The sequence below is a fragment of the Schistocerca gregaria genome, chromosome 8 (genome assembly GCF_023897955.1).
Source record: "Schistocerca gregaria isolate iqSchGreg1 chromosome 8, iqSchGreg1.2, whole genome shotgun sequence".
NCBI classification, from domain to species: Eukaryota; Metazoa; Arthropoda; class Insecta; order Orthoptera; family Acrididae; genus Schistocerca; species Schistocerca gregaria.
This window is the reverse complement of record NC_064927.1, coordinates 310,642,312-310,661,555: the sequence shown is the minus strand read 5'-3', so window position 1 is coordinate 310,661,555 and position 19,244 is coordinate 310,642,312. Positions and strand designations below refer to the sequence as shown.

Here is a 19,244-nt window from a genome sequence, read left to right as displayed (position 1 = left end):
GTCTACTATAATATATTTGTCCAATGAATACCCGTTAAACATCTGAATTTCTTGTTGGTGTTGCGATTTTAATGGCCAGTAGTGTAGTTATGTTTGAAATAATGTATTTTATGGATATAGTTTTATATGGGCTTATAAATTTTTTAAATGAAATTGCCGACATCCGACGCTATCGAAGAATTCTGATTATGTCTCAGACTTCATTGCGTCACAAAGAGTAAGACAGATTTTTTTCCCAATCCTTCCTCTCATAACCTCAATGGTGACGGGACGCTACACTCTAATCTTCCTTGTGCTGCTGAGACGCCATATCAATTGGATTGGGCCACATACCCCGTAAGGAAGGCAAACCCATTTTATGCCCAAAAATGTGCATTGACTTTCTCGGTTAGGACAACTTAAACGCAGCACTTGTTGTTCCCGGCACTGTGAGGTTTGATGCAAACGTCGTATTACGCTGTGGCCTATTGAGCAGGGTGTTGTAGCGTTACCGTGTTCCGCAGGACGCCAAGGAGAAGTTCCTGCTGCTGGAGCGCGAGGAGCTGACGCGGCGCCACGACGCTCCCCCGGCGTCGCCGCCTCTCCCGGCGCCGGCGCCCTCTTCCGCCAGCCTGCCGGAGCGCGGGGGCGGCGGGGGCGGGCGCGCGCGCCTCTGGTCGCGCGCCTCGGACGACGACCTGGAAGACCGCTACTACGCGCAGCCGGCGCAGCCGCCGCCGCCGCACCAGCACCAGCGCTACGACAACCTGGACGACAGCTTCGAACACCCCGACGGCGCCTTCAGCTACCACCAGCCGCCCGCGCAGGGCAGGAGGGCCGCTGTGTACAGGCACCACCCCCAGGTATTGTATTGTATGTTAACCGGGCCCCTAGAAATGACGGAGAGGCTCCGTCCCCGCCTCAGCTGCAGTGGTCCGCAACCCCACGACGACTACCGCAGTCCACTTCATCCCTCCGCCACCCCACACCGAACCCAGGGTTACTGTGCGGTTCGGCCCCCGGTGGACCCCCCCAGGGAACGTCTCACACCAGACGAGTGTAACCCCTATGTTTGCGTGGTAGAGTAATGGTGGTGTTTGCGTACGTGGAGAATTTGCTTGCGCAGCAATCGTGGACATACTGTAACTGAGGCGAAATAAGGGGAACCAGCCCGCATTCTCCGAGGCAAATGGAAAACCGCCTAAGAACCATCCACAGACTTGCCGGTTCACCGGACCTCGACACAAATCCGCACGGCCAACCGGGCGGGCTACCCCCAGGTAACTACACTGCCGCAACTTGTCTCTCATTTTTCCTCAGAGACAACACGAAAATACTAGGAGCGAACAGCCAACAAGTGCAGCTACGTGCTACTAGGAATAACAGTAGTTTTGAAACCATTAGGCGCGGTTCTCATGAGAGACACGTTTTCCCACAGGAGCGATACGACGAGCAACAAGACACGGCAGGTCGAAATACCCTCATGTTTGGCGCTTGACTGCCAGCCTCCTCTGTGGCAACTTTCAAATATGTCACGTATTTATTCGAGGCTGGGAAAAGAGATAGTTTTTCTTCGAGCGTTAAAAATAATATCGATACGATAGCTGCATTTCGTGCACAGCATTATATGACCTAAATGCATCAACCGTAATGTGGCCAATGACTGCATTCTGTAACACAAACTTTTCACTATGTTTGACCTAATTTCGAAGTATCAACAGAGAAAACAAAACCAGTTCATTATCAAACTGTGATGTGGAAATGCAAAAAAAAAAAAAAAATAAAATAAAATAAAATAAAATAAAATAAAATAAAAAAAATAAACAAATTACAGGATGCTTTCCTAAAAATCGAGTAAGAGAGGTAGCAGAGCGAAGAACATGCACAAATCCCAAAACAGGTGTTTTTAATTGTTTACGTGGAAAGTAAAAGTTTTTGTGAGAAACTAATTACAGAGTTGGAAGTAGCATTGCATCAGCTACATAAAACATTTTTTTGAGGCATATTAGGTGACTTGAAATTTCCCTCTCCGAGTATCATATGATACAGCTGTATGGAGCAACCAGCACTCTTTGTGCAAATCGTGACACTACCGAGTCTTATCGGTGTTATATGGCAGACGCCCCAGCGTGAATCAGTGATGCAGCTTCAACTATTTTGCTACAAGCACCTTCAATACAGGTTGCTACTGTATGTATCATATTACATACGATATTGTCACAATGAGAACCATCCCTTAGACAATCGTTTGGACGTTATATTATATTTTGCGAGGAACACTGGACGGGAAGAGACACCCGGTGATATTACACTTCGTCTGCCCACCGCATCTGCTACCAAATAGCAACCAATGAAGGTTGCCATACAGTGCGGCTTTGGAAGATCTGGGTGAATCCTACTTGCAGGAGGTGAATGAAGCAGTCGCCTGGAACTCTGATTAATCGAAGATAATAATGAAGATGTAAGTGAACGGAAAGGACAGTACCACATTATTAATGGTGAAAAGAACCCAAATTCGACTCCTTAATAGCGGTATATTCTGCATCCAAGATTTACAAGGTAAAATAAAACGAATGTTAAGCATTGAAATCTGGAGGAAAGCGTGCACTAGTGTTCAATATCAAGGACATGTGTTATCAAGTATCAATTAAAATGAAAGTTAGAAAAAGATAATCCAGAAGAGAGCGAGAGAGGGAAATGCTATCCATGAGCAATCACATTGGAGCATTCTCCTGTTTTACTAAGCATGTACGCCATAGCACTTCTCCATGTTGTGCTGATGGTGTGTGGCAGTTGTTGAGATCGTCTGTGATGGGCATACATACTAGGTGTTCACTGTTCCAGCACACCGACAAAGATGAGCTTGCGTGACCCATGTGGGTCTGCTGCTTCTGCGTCAAGGGACGTCTTGTGTCACTGCTGTCACCAAGTCACCAAGAATATGGCAGAGTATGACTTGCCCCAGTGACACAGGGCAAAGGAAACCTCTGTTTGAACCTTGCCTTATGTCTAGATGTTTGGCCAAAGTGTCATAGAGCTGAGAAGGCAGCAGAATGCTGAGATGCCCATAAGCCCAGATGGTCAGGTGACGATCGACGGTTGGTGGCGCACCGACAGCGGTGGACGCTGCGTCATCAGTCGACATTGTCTGCCACACATGGAGGTAAAAATAAGAGTTGTCATGACGTCACAAACTTGAAGCCGACTCAAGTGAAGATCCGCCGTGTTAGCTACCCCAAAACATTCGCTTCTGGTGGTTTGATTCCGTGAAGTCGTGAAGTGTTTTGATAAAAAATTCCGGCTTGCGTCGCTTACGGGTGTACTAATCGTTCTGATTGTAGTCTAAAGTTCAAACAAATCACATTTCATTCGTAAGTGGACTTACTTAAGCGCTATTTTCTTATATATATTTGAAATTCTGATGCACTGTAAAGTTTTACAGTATGGTTTTATTTCTGTGATTTGACTTTAGATTTCCTATCAATCCAACGCGAAGAGCTCTCTGGAGGTGAGCAATAGACTTGGTTTTCATTGTTTGGTTATTCCCAAGTAATTGAAAAGTCCAGGCAAGAAATATCCTGGAAATGATGACTAATGTTGTAAAATGCGATAATTTAATATAAAAGTAATGTAAGTACATGTAGTTAATTAAATATTTAGTAAAATGTGTGGAACACCTGTTACAGTGGTTAAATTACAAGTACTTAAAGGGTTACATATTTGTTAAAGCGAAGTTCCCTATCTAAGTCCAGGCTATTTAGATCATTAAATTAATCACTGTGTTGTCGTGTTACCCATGTAAATTGCTGTTATTTGCCACACTGAATGTCACTTGGTAGGTACAATTTAAGAACAAAGGAGATGTGTGAACTACAATGGGCCTGACAATCTTAAATTTCGTTCTTTTCCTTCGTAATTTAACGAATCTTTCACTTTGTTGACATGACAGCTGGCTTGGTTATATCATCCCTGCATACATCTGTGGGACACCGAAGGAAATAAGGGAAGTTTATTGCAAACTTCAACATTTAAAATTTGCATTTGACTTGAAAATTCAACGAATACAAATCTGTGCCTCTAAACTATCAATCATTGCTTTTGGAGTTCCGGCTTTATCATTTATTGACACAAACACAATGAAAGTGAATAGAAATGAATTACGAAAGCACGCTTTTCATAGCACATACTTCTCTTCTCGGTTATTCTAAGTGTAAAAACAAAAAGGAATTACGTTACTGAGGACAGAAGCGTCATATTTTCGTGTCGTATTACTGTATCAAATATGCATTTAAGACAAGAAAAAGTTTGAAGTTGCGTTTCTTATGCTGCGTTGTTCACTAAAGCAGTGTAACTTTTACTATATAAAATAAATATCGCGTGCTCACGACAGGAACAACGAACAAGAAGCAATTGTAAACACTCGTCTGATAATGTTTTGCGGGATCCAAGAGGGCGGCAGGACCCTCCCACTGGCTTCAAAACAATGTATAGCGTAAGTTTGTAGCGCCATTTCTACCTCCATGCTGGCACAGGCCGGACGTCACGGTTTAGCTTATACGTTCAACAATGACAGGCTGGCCTCGGGAGGCGTTAAATACAGCTGTCTGGTGCTATGCATAAGTCTTGCGTTTCCATGCCATGCGGAAACGTCTTGAATAGGGGCCAGTATCCCGAGTCTGTGCTGTCGTCATGCAAGAAGTGGTCAGTGCAGAAGCAGCCACATGGCGGAGGCCAGCTGCGTCGACAGGTGTTAACTGAAAAAGGCTGCTAATGTTCAAGCTACGCCACTGAGCTGTGGCAGGTGGCGTTACACTAGATATGGCACATATGAAGATAGCTCTGGATTCTCTTCCTGGCCGAATGCAGGCCATTATCACGGCATCAGACGGTGTCAGATACCATTCGCCAGTAGCGCTATGTCTCCTAGAGATGACCAATACTTTGTCGAATGTGCTTATATTGGTAATTTTATAAGACCTGTTTCTCTTTCTTGCCGATCTTTAATCTCTGTCGAACATTTAGTATCCAGTATAAGGCAGTTACCGAACTCTGTCAGTGAAACCTTGTTGGTGTCTGGTGTTGCAGGAGGAGGAGGTGGTGCGGCGCTACCGCAGCCAGTCGCCGCTGGAAGAGCGCGGCCGGCAGCGGCGGCGCGGCGAGGCGCCCCCGGGGGCGGCGGAGAGGATGCTGAGCCCGCGGCCCGCCCCCAGGCACCACGCGCCGCCGCCCGACGACGCCTACCGCCCGCCGCGCGCCCCGCACCACCACCAGCACCACCACCAACACCAGCACCAGCCCCCGTCCGAGCACTCTTACGACGGACGACACCCGGCAGCGGACATTCCCTTGCACAGGTAACGCAGCCCGTCGACTCTTAGCAAGAGGGTTTGTCTGCGAGATGCACAGGGCTATTACAAACGGGCCCAGTTCAATTATAGTACACTCCTGGAAATGGAAAAAAGAACACATTGACACCGGTGTGTCAGACCCACCATACTTGCTCCGGACACTGCGAGAGGGCTGTACAAGCAATTATCACACGCACGGCACAGCGGACACACCAGGAACCGCGGTGTTGGCCGTCGAATGGCGCTAGCTGCGCAGCATTTGTGCACCTCCGCCGTCAGTGTCAGCCAGTTTGCCGTGGCATACGGAGCTCCATCGCAGTCTTTAACACTGGTAGCATGCCGCGACAGCGTGGACGTGAATCGTATGTGCAGTTGACAGACTTTGAGCGAGGGCGTATAGTGGGCATGCGGGAGGCCGGGTGGACGTCCCGCAACACGTGGGGCGTGAGGTCTCCACAGTACATCGATGCCGTCGCCAGTGGTCGGCGAAAGGTGCACGTGCCCGTCGACCGGACCGCAGCGACGCACGGATGCACGCCAAGACCGTAGGATCCTACGTAATGCCGTAGGGGACCGCACCGACACTTCCCAGCAAATTAGGGACACTGTTGCTCCTGGGGTATCGGCGAGGACCATTCGCAACCGTCTCCATGAAGCTGGCCTACGGTCCCGCACACCGTTAGGCCGTCTTCCGCTCACGCCCCAACATAGTGCAGCCCGCCTCCAGTGGTGTCGCGACAGGCGTGAATGGAGGGACGAATGGAGACGTGTCGTCTTCAGCGATGAGAGTCGCTTCTGCCTTGGTGCCAATGATGGTCGTATGCGTGTTTGGCGCCGTGCAGGTGAGCGCCACAATCAGGACTGCATACGACCGAGGCATACAGGGCTAACACCCAGCATCATGGTGTGGGGAGCGATCTCATACACTGGCCGTACACCTCTGGTGATCGTCGAGGGGACACTGAATAGTGCACGGTACATCCAAACCGTCATCGAACCCATCGTTCTACCATTCCTAGACCGACAAGGGAACTTGCTGCTCTAACAGGACAATGCACGTCCGCATGTATCCCGTGCCACCCAACGTGCTCTCGAAGGTGTAAGTCAACTACCCTGGCCAGCAAGATCTCCGGATCTGTCCCCCATTGAGCATGTTTGGAACTGGATGAAGCGTCGTCTCACGCGGTCTGCACGAACACTGGTCCAACTGAGGCGCCAGGTGGAAATGGCATGGCAAGCCGTTCCACAGGACTACATCCAGCATCTCTACGATCGTCTCCATGGGAGAATAGCAGCCTGCATTGCTGCGAAAGGTGGATATACACTGTACTAGTGCCGACATTGTGCATGCTCTGTTGCGTGTGTCTATGTGCCTCTGGTTCTGTCAGTGTGATCATGTCATGTATCTGACCCCAGGAATGTGTCAATAAAGTTTCCCCTTCCTGGGACAATGAATTTACGGTGTTCTTATTTCAATTTCCAGGAGTGTATATTTAACTATACAGAGCGTAAGCGACAGCTGCTTACACACGTATCACAGTAGTGTAGAGGACGATAAGATGAGCACTTTTGGTCTATCGTGTCGGGAAAAAATAATACCTCAGATTGGCCTACAAAAACCACCTGGGTTAAAGTACATGCTCGTCCCGAGATATTTTTTGTATTCTCTCCTCGCAGAAACTATAAGTTCTAGCAAAAGAAAAAGTCATCTTCATTGTAGCAAATTTAATGTACACTACTGTCCATTAAAATTGCTACACCAAGAAGAAATGCGGATGATAAACGGGTACTCATTGGACAAACATATTATACCAGAACTGACATGTGGATACATTTTTACGCAATTTGGTTGCATAGATTCTGAGCAATCAGTACCCAGAACAACCACCTCTGGCCGTAATAACGGCCTTGATACGCCTGGGCATTGAGTTAAACAGAGCTTGGATGGCGTGTACAGGTACAGCTGCCCATGCAGCTTCAACACGATACCACAGGTCATCAAGAGTAGTGACTGGCGTATTGTAACGAGCCACTGGCTCGGCCACCATTGACCAGGCGTTTTCAGTTGGTGAGAAATCTGTAGAATGTGCTGGCCAGGGTAGCAGTCGAACATTTTCTGTATCCAAAAAGGCCCATACAGGACCAGCAACATGTGGTCGTGCATTATCCTGCTGAGATGTAGGGTTTCGCAGGGACAAAATGAAGGGTACAGCCACGGGTCGTAACACATCTGAAATGTAACGTCCACTGTTCAAAGTGTCGTGAATGCGAACAAGAGGTGACCGAGACGTGTAACCGATGCCACCCCATATCATTACGCCGGATGATACGCCAGTATGGTGATGACGAATACGCGCTTCCAATGTGCGTTCACTGCGATGTCGCCAAACACGGAGGCGACCATCATGATGCTGTAAACAGAACCTAGATTCATCCGAAAAAGCGACGTTTTGCCATTCGTGCACCCAGGTTCGTCGTTGAGTACACCATCGCAGGCGCTCCTGTCTATGATGCAGCGTCAAGGGTAAACGCAGCCATGGCCTCCGAGCTGATAGTCCATGCTGCTGCAAGCGTCGTCGAACTGTTCGTGCAGATGGTTGTTGTCTTGCAAACGTCCCCATCTGTTGACTCAGGGGTGGAGACGTGGCTGCGCGATCCGTTACAGCCATGCGAATAACATGCGTGTCATTTCGACTGCTAGTGATACGAAGCCGTTGGGATCCAGAACGGCATGCCGTATTACCCTCCTGAACCCACCGGTTCCATATCCTGCTAACAGTCATTGGATATCGACCAGTGCGAGCGGCAATGTCGCGATACGATAAATCGCAATCGCCATAGGCTACAATTCGACCTTTATCAAAGTCGGAAACGGGATGGTACGCATTTCTCCTCCTCACACGAGGCATCACAACAACGTTTCACCAGACAACGCCGGTCAACTGCTGTTTGTGCATGAGAAATCGGTTGGAAACTTTCCTCATGTCAGCACGTTGTAGGTGTTGCCACCGGCGCCAACCTTGTGTGAATGCTCTGAGAAGCTGATAATTTGCATATCACAGCATCTTCTTCCCGTCTGTTAAATTTCGCGTCTGTAGCAGTTCATCTTCGTGGTGTAGCAATTTTAATGGCCAGTAGTGTATGTGTAGTGATTGTGTGTGCTTAGCAACAACTCACCGCAATTCAGATGGAAAGGGTTTTTTCAAGTAAAATAATCGGATATTTAATCGCGAAATATCTTCCCCAACAACATTACGTTTCGAAACAGAGGTGCGCTCTACGAAAACTACATGATTCTGGAATATTGGTACACTACATGAATTACGTAGTAAATAGTAGGATTACCGGTAGAAGTGGCAGCATTTGTGGGGAAGATACATCAATGAATGTGTAAGAGAGAAACTGGGAACCGACGACTTCTCTTTGTTTTTTGTTTGTTAAATCTGTATAATTATCGTTATTTTGTTCTCAGTAGAACATTCTTCACCATGACGACAGACAAAGAATTTCTTGTTCTTATTGATAAGTGTGGAAGTCGTTTATGAATTACAGAGATATCATTTTGTAGAAGCTTGACGAATTATTGAAGTGATGTTTGATATTTTCTTTTGTGTTCTTTGTTTTAAATTTTAACTTTTTAGGAAGTTTTGTAGCGCTTTGTGATAAATCCGCTTTTTTGTTTTCTACCGCACCCCTCTGTTTCACGCTACAAATGATCAATATTGTAATAGAACCTGAAATAAACATCGGAAATTTCAATTGTTCTATAAATACCGTTTATTTTTAAGAGGCAGATGGGTGAGTATGTAATAAAAAAATGTTCCGCAGGTAATTCAGTTTCTGAGCATCCACCACTTCCGGGTTTTAGGGGATTTCAGCAAGACACTGACGCGTATGTAAAAAATGAGATCGTTATGAGATAACGCCCGACGGGTATGCAACAACGTACATCTACATCTATATTTCTACTCCGCAAGCCACCCAGCTGTGTGTGGCGGAGGGTACTTTACGTGCCACTGTCATTACTTCCCTTTTCTGTTCGAGTCTCGTAGGGTTCGTGGGAAGAACGACTGACTGAAAGCCTCCGTGCGCGCTCGAATCCCTCTAATTTTACATTCGTGATCTCCTCGGGAGGTATAAGTAGGGGGAAGCAATATATTCGATACCTCATCCAGAAACGCACCCCCTGGAAACCTGGCGAGCACGCTATACCGCGATGCAGAGCGCCTCTCTTGCAGTGTCTGCCACTTGAGTTTGCTAATTATCTCCGTAACGCTATCACGCTTACCAAATAACCCTGTGACGAAACGCGCCGCTCTTCTTTGTATCTTCTCTATCTCCTCCGTCAACCCGATCTGATACGGATCCCACAGTGATGAGCAATACACAAGTATAGGTCGAACGAGTGCTTTGTAAGCCACCTCCTTTGTTGATGGACTACATTCTCTATGGACTCTCCCAATGAATCTCAACCTGGTACCCGCCTTACCAACAATTAATTTTATATGCTCATTCCACTTCAAATCGTACCGCACGCATACTCCCAGGTACAGATGCCCCGCGGGTTCAACCTTAACTGACCAAAGCTAAGAGAAAATTTACCGCAGTCTGTCTTTACTTATGAAAGTCTTTGGTACGCTACAGTAGTTTTACAACATTTCAGGGCAAAAATATGTAGTGAGCATTATTCGGGTCCTGCCACTTCACCTCACCTTCCCCTACGTGATATGGAGTCTTTAATTATGACCAATTACGCTTCTGTGGCGTGTCTGCAGTCCCGAAGATTTGTATTGGCCATCCTGCAACGGTACCACAGGCAACCTTAAAACGCCAACCGATAATAACGTTATACCTCCGCGAGGAATTTTTGAAAGTTGTGACCGTGAGATAACCTAACGGAAACAGAACAACCAAAGTGGGTTTCGTTTCCTAAACACTCCAGCAATGTATAACCAACAGTAAACCGTGCGGCAGAAACAGACGTTCTCCCAGCACAAAAGTAAGTTGTAACATTACATATTAAAACCGGTCTCCAGCCTAATTAGGCATCCTTGTATCAAGCAAAATGATAAAGCAGAAGGCTAACCTAACCTTCCTTCACACACACACACACACACACACACACACACACACACACACACACACACACGTATACACACTAAACTCTTTCCTTACATCTGCTCCTGCTACAACACAGTAACCTAACCTTACAGATAAATGTGATAATCCGGACGGTGTGGCCGAGCGGTTCTAGGCTCGTCAGTCTGGAACCGCGCGACCGCTGTGGTCGCAGGTTCGAATCCTGCCTGCAGCATGGATGTGTGTGATGTCCTCAGGTTAGTTAGGTGTAAGTAGTTCTTAGGGGAATGATGACCTCAGATGTTAAGTCCCATAGTGCTCAGAGCCATCTGAACCAATTTTTTAAATGTGCTGCTAACAATGGCCAATGGGATAGTAAACAGTAACAAATACCTCTCAACAACCCTTACCTTAAATGAACTAGGTGCAACAGTTTATAAAACCAGTTACAGACACACTTGCAAGTAATAGCAATACTGAACAGGGAAAAGCTTGAAATGATTATGAATTTAAATCAGGGAGTCTGCTAATGATCATAATCTATAACTTCATTGCTTAGTACAGTATCTCTACCATGTGCATTAAACAACTTGCATTAGAATAGATGACACAGTAAATAGTTCTTCCTTAAACTCGGTTTGAAGCAACTAAGCAGAATACAAATCTAATTACACTAACTCTGAAGGAGCCTTTGCATTGCTTCATTAACTAACTAGCCTAGACACATGGGGACCATTAAACTATCATAGTTTGAAGAACCATGCTCATTAACAAACCTACTGCAGCTTGTACGTATGATAAATAGTAAGTGTTCCTATCATTAATTATTAATTAAATAATGGATAACAAACTATAACTCTTTAAATGACAAATATGCTTTCATAATCAGACTTTTGACGTACTCAAAAGACATAGTTGGGTGCGCAAATGACAACACAACATTCAATTCAAGGTCAACCACTTTCTTATAATAAATTAGTATATTCGGAATTAAGTTCACTATGATAGGATTCCTGTCCAGGTTTGTGATTTTGGGTAATCACTGGTGTAAGATAGAGTTTTTAGAAACATCATAATTATTATAATAAAATCAACCAAATTTCACAAATGCCTTGTCCATTTACAGAGTGCTACATATAACCAGGTTAGTGGAAGGCTGGTGGTACTGGTGGCGTAACTTGCAATGGTTATTAACCCGGCGGCGACGCAATCATGGCAACACTGTTGGCCTCGCCCTCTTACACATGTTCTTGGCGTCGGAATTATGTTTATGGAAACGGAAACCATGCCATGATAATGGTATCACCAAATGCGGCATCCGAGGCCCATAAAAACTGCCCTTAAGTTCTTCTGGCCTCAAAACTCCAGGAATGATCTACCAATCTGATCTTCAGCATTCTTCTGTAGCACCACATTTTGATAGCTTCTATTCTCTTCTTACCCAAACTATTTATCGTCCATGTTTCACTTCCATCCATGGTTACACTCCATGCAAAGAAATGACTTCCTGACACGTAAATCTATACTCGATGTTAACAAATGTCTCTTCTTCAGAAACGCTTTCCTTGCCATTGCCAGTCTACATTTTATATCCTCTCTACTGCTAGGAAGGTGTTAACTACAGCACTGATCACCCCAGACTCCTTACTCGTCGCAAAGGACGAGTTGCCACTTACGCGCCAACCACACATTTTCCACTACACCAGGCTACTTACGTTAGCTTGGGGTTTCCCTATATCTTTTACATTCAACCCCATGTTTCCTAACTATGGACCAAGTCATTTACAGAACATTACATAACAATCATTCCATTAGTTATTTAAGTCCACAAGCATAATTTAAACAACATCGTTCAAAAGTTTCACATAACTAGAAACATGTAGACATAGTCAAAGAATTTCCATGACAGATACGAAATTGTTGTTGTTGTTGTGGTCTTCAGTCTTGAGACTGGTTTGATGCAGCTCTCCATGCTACTCTATACTGTGCAAGCTTCTTCATCTCCCAGCGCCTACTGCAACCTACATCCTTTTGAATCTGCTTGGTGTATTCATCTCTTGATCTCCCTCTACGATTTTTACCCTCCACGCTGCTCTCCAATGCTAAATTTGTGATCTCTTGATACCCCAGAACATGTGCTACTAACTGGTCCCTTCTATTTGCCAAGTTGTTCAACAAACTCATCTTCTCCCAAATTCTATTCAATACTTCATCATTAGTTATGTGATCTACCAATCTGATCTTCAGCATTCTTCTGTAGCACCACATTTTGATAGCTTCTATTCTCTTCTTACCCAAACTATTTATCGTCCATGTTTCACTTCCATCCATGGTTACACTCCATGCAAAGAAACGACTTCCTGACACGTAAATCTATACTCGATGTTAACAAATGTCTCTTCTTCAGAAACGCTTTCCTTGCCATTGCCAGTCTACATTTTATATCCTCTCTACTTCTACCATCCTCAGTTATTTTGGTATTTGGGGAGCAAAATAACTGATGATGGTCGAAGTAGAGAGGATATAAAATGTAGACTGGCAATGGCAAGGAAAGCGTTTCTGAAGAAGAGAAATTTGTTAACATCGAGCATAGATTTAAGTGTCAGGAAGTCGTTTCTTTGCATGGAGTGTAGCCATGGATGTAAGTGAAACATGGGCGATAAATAGCTTGGACAAGAAGAGAATAGAAGCTATCGAAATGTGGTGCTACAGAAGAATGCTGAAGATTAGATGGGTAGATCACATAACTAATGAGGAAGTATTGAATCGGATTGGGGAGAAGAGAAATTTGTGGCACAACTTGACCAGAAGAAGGGATCGGTTGGTAGGACATGTTCTGAGGCATCAAGGGATCACCAATTTAGTACTGGAGGGCAGTGTGGAGGGTAAAAATCGTAGAGGGAGACCAAGAGATGACTACACTAAGCAGATTCAGAAGGATGTAGGTTGCAGTAGGTGCTGGGAGATGAAGAAGCTTGCACAGGATAGAGTAGCATGGAGAGCTGCATTAAACCAGCGTCAGGACTGAAGACCACAACAAAAGCAACTAGGAATTGACATAGAAGTATCGATACAGAAACAAAACAGGTCAAAAATAGGTGTTACGAATAGGTGACCTCCCGCCCACAGGTACCGCAGCCCCGGACGATCCCACGCGCCGGCGCCGCTGTCCGCCGCCCCCGCGCCTGCGGCCGCCCCCCGGCACCGGGACGCCAGCCCCCTGGGCGACGCCTACAGCCCGCCCCGCGGCTACGACAAGCGCCGCTCCATGTTCGACGTCCTGGAGGAGGAGCGCCGGCGCAACTCCAACGAGCTGGCGCGCGAGTTCAAGAGGAGGTCGTACCAGGACGCGCCAGGTGAGCAGTTGCAGTCGGCGCCCCAAGCAGCAGCCCAGGCTGCTGGGCCCCTCCCGACTGACTCCTTCAGAGGGCCCTTTCACAGTTCCATTATTGAATGGTGGCTGCAGTCCTTTTGCAGCACTTGTGTTTTCTAAAGAGCTAAAACGGAGTGTGTGAGTCATTAGTTAAAACTTCCGGGCTGGCAGGCCGTGGTCGATCTGTAAAACTACTTCTTCCTGACGTTTCGTTGCCAACTGCGGTCAATATCTTCCAAGGTGAGTCAACGACTGGGTGCCAGGCCGTGGTGTCCCGTTTGTATAGAGCACATACGTCTTGTGGGGCCGACTGTAAGTCTATCTCTGACTAACGTCATTATTCTCGAGTGAAGATAATCGATTGCCACATCGTTTGGTGTAAAGTCGACCGTCATATCTTATCTAACTTGAAGTCTTTAAAATTATTGTGATGTTTCTGAATTTCTATAGCTTCCCTATACATATGTGCATAATAATGCGATGTTCTGGCTATCACGTTCGTCTCACTAAATTTTATTTCGTCATCACCATCTTTAAAAACATGTTCCGCTTCAGCTTATTTGCCGGTATGTCCTAGTCGACAGTTCCTTTTGTGTTCGGTTAAGCCGGTGTTGACACTTCTTTTTGTTGATTCAATATAAATATTCCCACAGCTACACGGAATTATATACACCCCAGGAATTGCTAAGGGGTATAGTGCGTCTTTCGCGGATCTTAAACACTCACTAACCTTCTTGGTGGGTCTAAAGATTGTTTCAACTTGAAACTCGGCCAGAACTTTCCCAGTACGGTCCGTAATATTGTGAATAAATGAAAGAAAAACTTTTTCAGCTGACACTTGTTGTTGATGAATGTTGTCAGACTTCTGGGATGAAGTGCTCGATCTATCTCGTTGTCAGCGTATCCATTTTTCCTAAAAGCCGTCCACAAATGATTTACTTCATCTTGCAAATAAACTGGTTCACAGACCTTATTAGCTCTGTCCACCAATGTTTTAATGACACCTCTCTTCTGTCTGAGATGACATTTCGAACCCGTATAGAGGTAACGGTCGGTGTGTGTATCTTTTCTATACACTTGATACCCTAGACTCCGTTCTGTCCGTTTAATTACTGATACATTCAAAAAATTTAGTTGTCCATTGCTCTCTTTCTCCAAAGTAAATCGTATCTTTTGATTAATACTATTTAGATGCACTAAGAAACCGTACAATTCCTCTTCACCGTGATTCCATTCCGCAAAAGTATCATCCACATACCGAGACCACTTGAAAGGGCACTTACTGCCGGACTGCAACTCCTGGGGTGTATAAAATTCGGTGTAACTGTGGGAAGGTTTATATTGGAACAACGAAAAGATGTGTCAGTACCCTCTTAACCGATCACAAAAGGAACTGTCGACTAGGACACACCGACAAATCAGCAGTAGCGTAACATTTTTTTTAAAGACGGTGATCATGAAAATAGAATTTAGTGGGGCGAGTGTGCTAGGCAAGACATCGCATTATTATGCATTATGTATAGGGAACCTATAGAGATTCAGAAACACCACAAAAATTCTAATAGAAAAGAGGAAGGCTTAATGTTAGGCAAGATATGGCGGTCGACTTTGCACCAACGATGTGACAATTGATTACTTCTATCGAGAATAATGACGTTAGTCAGAGATAGATTTACAGCCGGCCCCACGTGACGTATGGTCGTGTCCTCTATGCGCTCTATATAAACGGGACTTCCATGGCCTGGCACCCAGTTGTTCACTCACCTCGGAAGATGTTGACCGCAGTTGCAAACGAAACGTCAGGAAGAAGAAGTTTTACAGATCGACCACAACTTCTCAACCCGGAAGTTTTAACTAATGAAGATGCAGGCCGTGAAAACCTACGCGATATGAGGAGCGTATGAGGTTAACTGAAATATTTCCATGCTGTAGTTTGCCAGTACGGGGGGACTGTAAGAGATAGGGGAAAGTGTCTAGCTAAACAGTAACGCAGTAAGTCATTGAGTACGCAGCTCCAAAACTTGTTACCCCGTGCGTCAGCGATAATGCACAAGTCAGATAGACTTAAATCCACCAGGATACGAATGTAGCAGAAGAGATATTGCTTGACTTAACATTATTCATTGTGTAATACTTTCATAAAGGAACTTTTCTGGCAAGTGTATGTCTCTCTTAATATGGGAAAAATGGAAATTAGGCACCATCAACGAAAATCGCTAACCAACAATTCGATTTGTAGCACAGACCTGACCAATGACTTATAAGGGCATACCCAGAGAAAATGTTGTAGGGGTGAGTCATGGTTGTGGTCATTGCGAGTGGATACTTGGTGGAGTTCGCCCACTTGCGGCAGGTCCGCCCAGGTGTGACTTCAGAAGAGAGGACCGTTATTTGGCCGTAAGGGCACGATAGTACCGCCTTGGTATAGCACGGCAACTGGCATGTGAGTCAGCAGTATCCACAGGACATGTTGTATCGAGGCAAACGGAGTACAGAAGTTTCGGCAGGGTGGCTTTTACTGTCGGAGACCTGCCGTATGTCTACCTCTGACTCGTCTACAAAGACGGGAACGTCAAAAGTGGAGCCATCAACATGCCACCTGACGGTCGAAGAGAGGGCCAATGTTGTTTTCCCAGATGAGTCTCTATTTAGTCTGGAGAGTGATTCTCGATGGATTCGATCTTGAGGGAACGTGGAACACGATTCTGAGACCCAAACATTGTGGAAAGAGACCGATATCGAACAGGATTCCTAATAGTCTGGGTAGGGATTATGTTTACCATTCGAACCCCTCTTCATGAAATTGTACGGGTGAATGATAAAGGTTTAACTACTGTCAGGTATCGTGACGAGGTCTTGCGACTTCATGTGGGGGCTTCATGTGCGGTTGTTGCGAGGCTGTGGGCCGACAATCCCTTTGATGGACGATAATGCTCGACCTCATAGAGCACGGGTGGTTGATGTTTCCCAGGAAACGGAAGATATTGCACGCATGGCGTGGTCCACTCGCTCTCCGGATTTTAATCCCATAGCGCATGTCTGAGATGCTATAGGGAGACGACTTGTATGACGTCAGCATCTACCAACCACTCTCCTAGACTGCGAGCCGCTCTATAGGAAGAATGGGCGTTATTGCCTCAACTTGAGATTGACGACATCATTCACAGCGTGCCCCGTTGCTGTGAGGCTTGTATTGTTGTCAGAGGTGGTCACGCCCCATACTGATCACATGAACCAGTTGTCGGAATGTGTGTGCAAATCCGTTAAGTTGGAAAAAACGAAGAACATTTTTGTCTACCGTTTCTCATATTGCAGTTGTTTACGACTGTATTCTTCATGTTGTTTCTACTTTACTATCACCTGTTCATACTGTTTAGTGGCAAAATAAAAGAACCTTGCAAAATTCCTGTTTGTTGATTTAATTTTGCACACCAGTGTACCGATAGTAGTAGTAACATTGATAGGGAAAGAAACATAAATGAATGTGTAAGAGAGAAAATGGGAGCCCTTGATTTCTCTTCGTTTTTTGTTTGTCTGGTTGTTTTTTTTTCACATGATTAGAACCAAACATCATTCACTGTTAGTCATTTGCGTATTTTATACCCTTACAGAATATAAACTGCATTTTATTAGTAATAAAATTAGTTGATCACAGAACTCTCGCGCTTTCAGGTGACCAAAGGAATTATTTTTGTTTCAAGGAGATTACAAGTAGAAACATTAATAAAATAATTAATGTTCCTGTTTTGTACTCAATACAACGTTCTTCATCATGATCAAAGGCAAGAGTTTCCCGTTATTTCTGATAAATGCACAAGTTGTTTATGGATAACTGAAACGTGTTTTGTATAAGTTCGGCGAAATACTCAAAGCAATATTTGCTTTATTTTTGTTTTGCAATTTTTTATTTTACTTTTTGGTGAGAAAATTGCGTTTTTTAGCGCTATGTGACAATTCGATAGTGTTTTCTTTATTTTTACTACAACACCCTCTGTTTCAGCTAATAAATCAACAATTTTGGACTAAAACCTGAATTAAACGTTGACAGTTTCAGCTTTGCTATAATTACTGTTTATTCTAGGGCAACAGACAGGAGGACTTCTACGTAGAACAAAAATGTTCAGTAGATTACCCAGTCCTTTATACACCCTCACCCAGTTTATAGACGGTTCACTGCTTCCGGTTTTTAGGGGACTCTAGTAAGATACTGATAGCATACGCAAAGAAAGCGATCGTTATGAGTTAACGCCCGATAGGTACGTAACACATCCAACTTACTGGTAATACGCGTACCATCTTAATTTATCAAAGCCGTTTACATAAACTCACTCAGTTTCTAGACAGTTCACTGCTTCCAGTTTTTAGGGGAATCTAGTAAGATACTGATAGCATGCCTAGAGAAAGTGATAGTCATGAGGTAACACCTGACACCTATGCAACAGCCCCAATGTACTGGTAATGTGTGTACAGCCTTAAGTGACGAAGGTTACTAGGAAAACTACTGTAGACCATACGTACTTATGGTAGTCTTCAGTTGCCTACAGTACTTTTACAACTGTAGCCGGATGTGATCATAAATGTCAGAAGCGGTGCAGACTCGAATAGTTATAGTCATTCACAGTGATGGAAGCAATACTAACTTCGCAAGTGAAAATGACAGTCAGTCAACTGACACTGCCAGTGGAAGTGAAGCAGACATGGCTACAGAAAATGAAGAAACTAAGGCTGGTGCATTTTCTAAACGTGTTTTGTATAAGGAAATAGTGACTGTGAAAGATCGATAATTTTTTGTCAATCGATGAGATGTATTGCTCGTAATGTGACCTTGTGTCTGCAAATACCTTAAATATCTGTCAACACCTTCTTAACAGTTAGGCTACTATTTACTACCGGATTGTACATTTCACAGAGCTATGCATGTAAAAGAAACCCACTTAACGTTCTCTTACGTGTGCTTGTGCCGCCCCTAACCGCTTTGCTGGTCCGCTGCACTGCAGTAACTCTTCTCCTCCTTTGCATTTCCCCTACGGCATAAACTAAGGTCCTCCTCCATTTCCATGAAGTGTTCACATGTACTGACGGTTGCCGCGTCATACACTATGTGATCAAAAGTATCCGGACACCACTGAAATGACTTACAAGTTCGTGGCTCCCTGCGTCGGTAATGCTGGAATTCAACATAATGTTGGCCCAGCCTTAGCCTTGATGACAGCTTCGACTCTCGCAGGCATACGTTCAATGCTGGAAGGTTTCTTGGGAAATGGTAGCCCATTCTTTACGGAGTGCTGCACTGAGGAGAAGTGTCGATGTCGGTCGGTTAGGGCTGGCACGAAGACCGTGTTCCAAAACATCCCAAAGGAGTTATATTGGATTCAGATCGCTACTCGGTGCAGGCCAATCAATTACAGGGATGTTATTGTCGTGTACTCACTCCATCACAGGTCGTGCATTATGAACAGGTGCTC

At 45.0% G+C, this 19,244-nt stretch overlaps 1 protein-coding gene across 1 annotated transcript in view; it reads left to right on the top strand.

Annotated features, from left to right (window-relative positions):
• The window catches only part of LOC126284230 (trithorax group protein osa), a 447,090-nt gene that overhangs the window by 412,607 nt on the left and 15,239 nt on the right, over positions 1 to 19,244 (top strand). Inside the window, exons 6-8 of the mRNA XM_049983008.1 lie at positions 504 to 842; positions 5,065 to 5,333; positions 13,536 to 13,762. Of these exons, the coding sequence (XP_049838965.1) occupies positions 504 to 842; positions 5,065 to 5,333; positions 13,536 to 13,762 (835 nt within the window). The remainder of the gene's footprint in view (positions 1 to 503; positions 843 to 5,064; positions 5,334 to 13,535; positions 13,763 to 19,244) is intronic.